Source organism: Carcharodon carcharias, chromosome 32 (assembly GCF_017639515.1).
Source record: "Carcharodon carcharias isolate sCarCar2 chromosome 32, sCarCar2.pri, whole genome shotgun sequence".
Taxonomy (NCBI): domain Eukaryota; kingdom Metazoa; phylum Chordata; class Chondrichthyes; order Lamniformes; family Lamnidae; genus Carcharodon; species Carcharodon carcharias.
This window is the reverse complement of record NC_054498.1, coordinates 25,581,583-25,591,244: the sequence shown is the minus strand read 5'-3', so window position 1 is coordinate 25,591,244 and position 9,662 is coordinate 25,581,583. Positions and strand designations below refer to the sequence as shown.

Below are 9,662 nucleotides of genomic sequence, written 5' to 3'. Positions count from 1 at the left end.
CTTTACTGTGCCCGAGACGGAAGAAGCTTATATCAGTGCCTCATAGTGAATGTTCCCCTTTGACATTCGTCATAGTATTATCTTAAACTAAATAATAAACGTCTGTCCGTTGAATTTCTTTTCCTAAGGTTAAGTTGGTTTATTATTCAGGCTACTGCCCTTGCGTATTAGGCAAAACATAAATTATGCATACTAATTACCTTGGATGGGCTACCAGTTTAATGAATTCTTTTAATTAAACTGCAACACAGGGTTTTGCAAAGGCCGGCCAATATTTCATCGTTACTGGCCTAACCATCCTGTTTTTTTTAGCCGTGCAGAGATCTGTGCAGCAGACTTGCCGAGTCCACATCTGATTCATCTGAGATCCTGCATCATGTTTGCCGCGATTCGTTTTGTTAATATAGTGATGCTCACATTAAACAGAGCTGATGGCCCCTCCATCTGGATTATGACACGCGATGATGGCTGCAGGTTAAAGATTTGATATATCGATGTGAATTTCATTGCCCCTAAACAGTATTAAAGTTTCCGGATGAGTAGACCAGCAATAAACAGATTGGACAGTCAGTGTGTATATCTTATTATTTTGCATAATAATGAGATATAGGTTTATAATGTACCAGGCTCTCCCCAGTTTGTCTAAATTACCATTATGATTGTTAAAAATGTATATGATAAAGCGACAGTCCACGTCCTGTGATAAAAACATTACCCATCTCTGCCGCTGCCGCATATTTTAATACTGCAATGAAATAGCAGATTCGCTGATCTGGATTGTGCCGATCAATTCCGACACTATTTCTCTGGCGCCTTTGAAATATAATCTTATTTATATAATCTAAGTTATATATTATAATGTCCTGCCCGTCCTTGTAGAAGTTCTGGGAACTTTGTTAAACTGCGGCGCTGAGTTTGATGCGGTGCAAATTATTCGCGTTTTGACTTCAAGAAACGGTTCATTGGGAAGCGAGGGATTCGGGATATTGCCCTGATCAGTTATGGGATCCTGCGGATATTTAAACCGTCCGCAGTCTGAGCGAAACTGCAGCGTTCCTGACTAGCGGACAAAGCAGTGTAGCGAATCGCAGAGTGAATTTTCAGAATGAATTAATTTCGAGCTCTCTCCTCCAGTTACTACACACCGCCACCAAGACCCGCCAGGGTGATGGATCCATTCACTGTCCTTTTATTTGTTAACAACTTGCGTCCGTATTCAATTGCAAAAATAAATATTGATTCACAAGTCTGAAAGTTTATCCAAGCCATCCTGTGATGTCTTAGACCCTATTAATATGCAAAGTTCGTGCAGTTTTACGTCGCCTTATTCAGTAAAACGCAACTATTTGACAAATGTTTTGTCAAACACTTTAGAATGACGCAGTTGGGTACAGTTAACAAATGGTGCAGATTGATGTGTATTCGATGGCAAATTGTCTTAAATTTACCCTTTGTTTAAGCAGTCCCCGGTGGCAGAAGATAGAAGGTCTGTGCTTCATGGACTATCGCTGAGAGAGATCACTAAAGGTGCCGGTTCCCCTTAATGTGTAAATTCACTCTGTGTGTAAATTCACTCCCAGTGTGTAAAGTCACTGCCAGTATTTAAATTAACTGAGTGTGTAAATTCACTGAGTGTTTAAATTCACCGTGTGTAAATTCACTGAGTGTTTAAATTCACTGTGTAAATTCACTGTGTGTAAATGCAGTACTTTAATTCGCTCTGAGTGTTTAAATTCGGAGCGTTTAAATTCACTCTGTGTAAATTCACTGAGTGTGTAAATTCAGTTTAAGTTCAGAGTGCTTAAATTCAGTGTTAAAATTAACTGAGTGTTTAAATTCACTATGAGTGTGTAAATTCAGTGTTTAAATTCAGTGTTTAAATTTAATGTTTACAATCAGAATATTTAAATTCAGTGTTTAAATTCGCTGTGTGTAAATTCACTGTGGTTAAATTAACTGTTTAAATTCACTGTGTTTAATCATTGAGTGTTTAAGTTGAGTATTTAAATTCATTCTGTTTAAATTCACTGCGTGTGTAAATTCACACGAATGTGTAAATTCGCGCTGATTGTTTAAATTTATTCAGAGTGTGTAAACTCTCTCGGAGGACAGTTTAAGCGCTTCAGTCAAACCCAATAATCTTTATTCTGGAGTTCCGCGATGTGTGGATTTAATCATCGTAATATTGTCGCAAACTCGCTTTCGGTCTGACCTCAATGTTAAATTCAGTCTATTCAGCTGACAATTTGTTTTTTTTTAAACTTGAGCGTTTTTGTTTTGGTGCCGGGATTGTGTAGGTTTGAGCTCTGTTCTGGGGGTGCCCCTTCTTCCTTCACTGTGTCGGAACCGCGGCCAAATGAAAGGGTTAAGATGAATTCGAATTCCTCGCGAGTTCTGAGGCCGGTCTCCTAGTACCGCGGCCAGAAATGTGTTTGTGAAAATCCATGGTTTTGTCTCATTAAAAAAAGGCTAAATCTACATCGGTGGCCCAGTGTAAGTTGGCCATTCTTTGGAGTTTCTATTGAAGCGAATGAGGCTGAATGAAGTTCCCGGGAACCTGTATTTGATGTACTCGGTTGCATACACTGACAGGAATCTAATATATTTGTTTAATAGTATTCACTAGGCTTGCTTTTCTCAACCACATATCCCCCCCGCAACAGTCAAATTTTCCCTTCGTTTAGCTACAGAACGACTTAGCTCAGTCAGTGGTAGGATCTGCTCCAATTTGCAGATCGGTTTGAGTTTGGAAACATGTGAAATTAGGGAACAGATTTGGATTGCTGGAGTTTATTGTGAACCCGCGTCAGAATGTCGACCGCCTCCCCACCCCCACCCCCTCTCTGAAGCGGTAACTGAAACATATTCATTAGATAATTTGCTGTTAGTTTTACAAGGAGTAAATATTGGCAGCTCATAATTCCTTACAAAAAAAAATCACTCCACTCTGTTGGAGATGAGTATTTGGGCTGGGGCACTGTGCGAGGTTTGAACACACAATTGATCTGCAGTGTGGTGAGTGAGATCGTTCAGTTGTCTCCATAGGTTTCTTCCCGTGAACGGATATAATGATGAGCTTTTAAGTAGGTGGTATTCTTCGGCAAAGCTTGTTGATATAATTGTGCTGAATGTGTGATGAATGGTCCCGGTTGTCCCTTGTGTGTGTGACGGGCCGGCGGCTTTCATGCATTTTAATCAGCTTCTGCTGAGAGGACTGGCCCGGGTTTCTTTCTGGCCCTTTCTTGTTTGTGTGTGGGATTCACACAATTGGATATCAATAAAGCTCACACACACACACACACACACACACACACACACACACAGAGCTCCTGTATCAAGGTTCATCATTCTCCATCAAAAACAATCGGATCCTCCTTTTTTTCCAGTTCTGCTGCCGGCTGTAACTAGTGTCAGTCCCCGAGGAAACGGTGTTAACCTGCAGATTCGAGAGGGCGGGCTGCGATTACTGGACCGTTAGCGGACTAAACTTAAGATCTGGTGCTGGTTTCTGACAGACATGAAGCAGTCTACAGCCCTGCCCACTTGTAAAGATAGCAAACTGAAGAATCATTAAATAATGATACATAAATCAAAAAAGCCACAATACGAGTTCAGATAAACAAATACAAATAGTGAACAAGATCCCAATTGTCAAGTTTGGTGACAGATTGGAAACCGCTCCCAGACACTCTCGGTATGTCCCAGTTTGGTCGAAAGCACATTGTACAACTTTCACAATAGGGCCCACCTGTAAAATATATAAGCAGTGTTCTAAAAAAAAATCCCCATAACTGAATTAAACACGTCAAAAAAACAGGTCAGGAAAGCAAATTTTTCTCTGATTTCTATCCGAATTCTATCTGGTGCTGTCCCCCGATTGGAACAAATTTTAAAAAAAGAGAATATCAGAACCGCCGGCAGAATTCACATTTACTTCGAATTTAAAAAATCAAATTGAGGACAAGCTCCAAGTCAATTCGAAATATTTGCCTGTGTAAATGTTAACTTCGCTAATATCATTATCTGATATATTGCCATCGCCTCTCGCTGTTGATGTCAATTCGGTTGGTTCTCTCTCCCAAGCTCTCTTCAAAAGTTGTTTTAGAATCGATTTAATGGCTTCTTTTCAACTTCGCCTCTACTCTGGGTCACGGATCTGTCTGTCCCGTTTCCCTGTCTCTCTCTCACCCAAATGATACATAGTTTTCACAGCCAGCACACACGGCGGTTTCTGGTATTGTAGGCATTTTAATGAGAAAATATTTTTGGATAGCCTAGTTCATAATTTAAAGCAGACAGTTTTGTATTTTTTTGTGTAGAACATGCATGCAGGAACTAATAAGTTTTACATCCATCATGCCGCTGTACAAAAACCAAAGTTAACTTTCGTTTTACAGTCTTGACAAATGCTTTTGTAGGTTTCACGACACTCTTAGAAAACACAAGACAGTATGATCAGCGATTTGCGGGGAGTCTCTCTAGCTGAAGCAAATGGAAAAGTGCATTTATTCACAGACTTCCCTTAATTTAATTCACACGGACCACTTACATTGACATGGTTAAACGCAGACAGGGAAATGACTTTGATGGTACAGTGGACAGTTCTCTCTCTCTCTCTCTCTCTCTCCCTGCAGCTCGGAAACCTTTCAGTCAAACTTTGGAGTGTTTTTTTTGGCCCTGCCCTCGGCGTCTATTCTCCCGGTGTCAGTGCACAGCCACCGACTGCAGAGCGGCGCCGGTGCTCGTTAAAGTCTCGCTGGGGCTCGGGCTCCTGTGGCCGGTTGCCATCTGCGGAGAGGTTGGACTCAAGGCCGGGGAACTGTTGGCCAAGATGGCCGAGATGGGGGCGGGTAGAGCCGGCAAGGCGGGCACGGTGGCCGGGGTGGGTTTGATGGGCACCGGTATGGCCGGCAAAGTCTGTCCGCCGTGGCACAGCGGCTTGATGGGCACGCCGTAGGCGCTGTAATCGCCGCTGGGCACCGAGAGCGGGGGCGCCGAGTCCATAACACTCGTACTGTACATGTGAGGCCAGGTGCTGCCAATACTAGTGCCCACCGAGGTCAGTTGATTGTGCATGGGATAGGCAGCATGCATGGGCTGTACGGCCGAAAATGCCAGTCCGCTCGCCATCACATTCTTATATTCTCTGGCAATGATATTCTCAATGGCAAAAGGATGTTTGAAACTTGTGCTCTGCGAACCTGCCATGTTGTAGGTGGGTAACTGCGGCAGGTGGGTCCCTGACACGGCCAGGGCGCTCAGTCTGAGTTTCGCCTGTTGTTGGAGGTAGTGAGCGGCGTCTGACTGTTTGCTCACGGCCAAATGGTCAGCCTTCAGCACCTTGAAGCGCTTACGGCGCCTCAGGAAACTCCCGTTCTCGAACATGTCTCCGCAGTTGGGATGCAACGCCCAGAAGCTGCCCTTGCCGGGCTGGTCGGGTCTGCGAGGGATTTTAATGAAGCAGTCATTGAAGGAGAGGTTGTGTCGGAGGGAATTCTGCCACCTTTGCGTGTTCTCTCTGTAGTAAGGGAAACGGTCCATAATGAATTTGTAGATCTCACTGAGGGGCAGCATCTTCTCTGGAGCGCTCTGAATGGCCATTGCGGTTAGGGAGATGTAAGAATAGGGAGGTTTTTGGTCGCTGTAGGTGTTTCTGCCCGGACGAGGCATCTTCACGCTTAAAAACTCTCCGCAAAAGTACAGAAAGATCCCAGCACTCAAACGTACAAGCAAAGCGAAAACAAGACCGATCCCACCTCAAACTTAGCTGAACTTCCCAAAAGAGTCGAGTCAGGAATCCGTGCTCCCGGTGAGAGCCGCCTGTTGGAGCCAGAAAAGCGGCCGCTGCTGTTTAAAAGAGCGAAGAGACTTGGGTCAGGACCAGGGAAATAAGCGGCTTACCGCACAGCAGTGAATGGTGAGAGGATTCTGCCCCCCGACCCCCCGCACCCCCCCCCCCCCCCCCGCCTTTTTACTCAGATTCACCAAGTGTCTGCCTCCATGTCCTGCTCTGCTGCCTCTGATAGTTTGATGTAGTGACATGTGCTAGACGCTCGGTTAATGTAGCACTTCTGCTCGTCACATGACTCCCGCATTTGGAGAAAAGCACATTCTGCATTTCATTTACACCTATTTACATGGACACCTCTAGCCAATAGAAATCATTTACATTTCGACACAGTTCGGGGTCAAATCCGAATTGTGAGAAGTGTGGAGCCGGAATTGGAGGGAACAGTGCCCACAGTAACTCCAGGCACCCGCCAACCTCCCGCTCTACTGTGCAGGGCGCTTTATTCTGTATTTACCATTTTATACTTGGAAGAAGGGGGGGGCAAGAAAAGCCTTTTTCTCTCAAGTAAACGCGTTTGAAACTACCTGATCGAGAGGGATGTATATGACCTGCCGTGGTTAATCCGTTAGTTTGTGTGTTAGAATTAACCAGGGACACAGAAATAAAGCAATATTTGGTGTAATGAACGTGCCATATCAAATGGCGAGTCGGTCAGAGTGTGGGACCCGGGTGGACTGAATTCTTGCAATGTGATGTGAGGTTTAAAAGCAGAAAAAACTGCCAAACTCTGAATGATTTCACTGCCGCAGACGCGTTTACCAGACACCAGCATTAAATTCCTTTATCTTACAGAGGCCGAGTCGAGAGCGCATATTTAAAAAAAAAGTGTGGGGTCAGTACAAATCAGTAACGCGCCAAATCGTAACTTAAACACGGTTATTTCTAGGGATTAAATAATGTCATTAATATTAAAATGCCGGCAGAGTCCACTCGCCTTGGTTTGAATGCAGGCGCACGTTTCTCCGTATTAATCAGGCCTCTTGAATCAATCAATGTCGAGTTTCCACCTCGCAAAACAAAATCGAGGCGAAAATAGCTTGGCAAAAACTTTTTAAATGCTTGAAGCTGGAAATTAGACATTAATATGCGTGTAGAGACCAGACTAACCAGGTATCTATTGGTAAAATTACATGCAAATGAAGGGGAAAGCGATGCTGCAAAACCCCATAAAACGCACAGAAGTCAATTATATTAATATGTAAAAAAAATGACAACCTACTCGCTATAATAACCGTTTAGTCTTCAACCCAACCGACTGCCCCGCTTCTACATGGAGGTTCGTATTAAGCTCTCTTCCCACAAGCAAGACCACACACGTTCCAATTTAGTAATAATTTATGGTAATTTCTTCCATAAATCCACAGACTGGTCTATTCGCATTCAGGCACTCCCGAATCAAGCAGACAAATGACAAACACAATATTGGTTTTGATCGGTTCTGTTTACATGCCTTAAACACGCAGGTGCAGTTCATTTCGAGTTTTGGATGAAAAAAACACACACACACAGCGAGAAAAGAACTGCCGCAAAAACTAGCAAAGCTCTTCATATTTACAAACTCGAGAGTGAGAAACAGCGCATTCAGCTTCTTCCCGGTCTCCTAGGCTGCCAAACAAAGCCGGGCTTCAACACACAGTTTCCCATGTAGAAAGTCAGCTCCACGCTGAGTCCGCACAGGGACTGGATAAAACACCCAGCTCGGAATTTTTTTCGGGGGGGGGGGGGGGGGGTGTGGGGGTGAAGTATTATTTTAAATCTCTATATATTGGCAACCCAGGATATTCAGTCGGGCCAGCTTTATGGCTCTGGTGGCCGCGCGGATGGGAACTATTACGGCAACAAGAGGCTGTGTACAAACTGTTCGCCTTTTCCACAAAACCTGCCACTTCTCGGGGCTGTGAAAGTACTTTCGACTTTTCTTTCAAAATAACTTCTTCCATTGTTCCACTAGCATCTCAAAAACAAACTACATCAGCGCCTGGCATTTTGTGTCACCCGCTAAATACGTTTCAAGCTGGCAAACTCAATATTTAATTTCGAAGAAACCTGACCTGATTGTTTTAATTCCGCCGCCCCCCCCCCCCACCCCCACCTCCGTATCATTGTAGGTTGTGAGCAGAGATAATGCTGATATTCCCAAGAATATAACCGAGGTGTTACGGCGGTGCAGGATCAGCCGGGATAACGTGTATATTGCTTGCTCATTTGTACAATGCAGAACAAAAGTTCTCTAAACTAAATTACATTGCACTTCTGAACCGAAATGCAATTTGAAGTATCTTTTACTGAGAGGGGCTGTGAACAATTCTCTGTGTGTCTGAAATTGAATAACAAAGCGACTTTCTGAAGCCTTTCTAACTGAAGTGCTCAGGCGGAACATTCCCAGGGTGACAGGAGACAAAAGCAAGGGGTCAGCGAGATGAAAAACGAATCAAACAGCCACTTTCACACGTCGCCCTCAATTGCTGCGTCACTAAACAATAAGGCAACAAATGTAAGCGGAGAGAAAGGGTTGTGGCATTCGATCTAACATACCAGAGTAGCACAACACTGTCAGAACTGAGTCAATATCAAACAATATTGTTTGTTGAATTAAATCTCGGGAACAATTTGTTCTTTCAGCCTCTTTACCTCCCCGATTCTATCCCGGACCCTGCTCTGACCGGCACTCAAACTGTATTCGACAATATCAGGGCTGCTGCTACACTTTCTGCTAACTTCGGTGTGTTAAATGTTAGTATTTCTAGGCTTCAGAATAAGCTACCGCCACCCACACAGCCGGCAGTGAAAGGGCGGCCTCCTGATAGAAAGTCACAATGAACCCGCAATGTTCTCCACCACCACCGCCCCCCTCCCACCCCCTCCCACCCCCTCCCCCCAAACAAGCCATTCTGAAACAGAAAACTAAACTTCTTGGCGGATATTTCGCTGCCCCTTATGAGCAGTGAGGAATTCCGACAATGACGTCGCCTCAAACATGCTCCTGTTTACAGCGAGTTCCCACTGTTGGCGTTTTGGGCTATATGAGATGAGGGAATGTGCCCAGCAGAGAGTTAGTTACCTGTAACACTCACACAGTCACACAAATATCAACCCGTGCTGCACCGCGTTCAATTTCCTTTTACAGGCTTTACACGAAGGCGATCCCTTAATAAAATCACATTAATAATGAGATTAATGATATTTTACCGCGGCTTCCAGCAATCTGTCGATGAACAGTCGCAGACCTGAAAAGTTGAAACAATAACTCTGACAATGCTTCTGGAAGTGATGGGTGCTGGACTCTGGCACCTGCAGAGGTGGGAGGCGGGAGGGATGATTTTTTTTGGTGGGGGGGGGGGGGCGGTGCAGGAATGGACGGGGTAGGGGGCTTGTTTTGCCTTGAAAAGCAGGGTTGAGTGCCGGCTGTTTAAACGCCTGTGTAAATCATTGCTGTGTCTTCAGGCGATGTAGATTTTCATAGATAATGAATAAACAAGTACCAACCGCTGGCGGTGTGAATCTCAGTTAATGCAAACATTTGGATAAATACACCAACAAATGTAAATTAACTAACACGTACAGTGTGCGCCAGGCAAAAAAAAGGGTCGGTGGGGAGGACGACTTAAATCACAAGACAGGCACTGAAAAGTGAATGTGCTAAATAGAGACCCAATTCACTTGCAGAGGACAGGGGCTATAGTTAAAGCCACACGGTACCGGTTCCTCTACAAAGTGTCACACACTTAATGCTTGACGCGGAATGCCTCACCTTCAGCGTGATATATCTGGAATACATTATTTTAATTAAGTCTATGGCGATTTACTTTCC

General features: G+C 44.3%; 1 protein-coding gene across 1 annotated transcript; it reads right to left on the bottom strand.

Moving 5' to 3' along the window:
* Positions 1-4,704: 4,704 nt before the first annotated feature.
* On the bottom strand, positions 4,705-5,670 carry foxb1a (forkhead box B1a). Its single transcript, XM_041178611.1, has one exon. It carries the CDS (start codon positions 5,668-5,670, stop codon positions 4,705-4,707), a length of 966 nt encoding a protein of 321 aa, XP_041034545.1.
* Between the last annotated feature and the right edge of the window lie 3,992 nt (positions 5,671-9,662).

Bases quoted from the DNA above. Each gene is read 5' to 3' on its own strand.
- foxb1a (XM_041178611.1), bottom strand. From the start codon at position 5,670: ATGCCTCGTCCGGGCAGAAACACCTACAGCGACCAAAAACCTCCCTAT.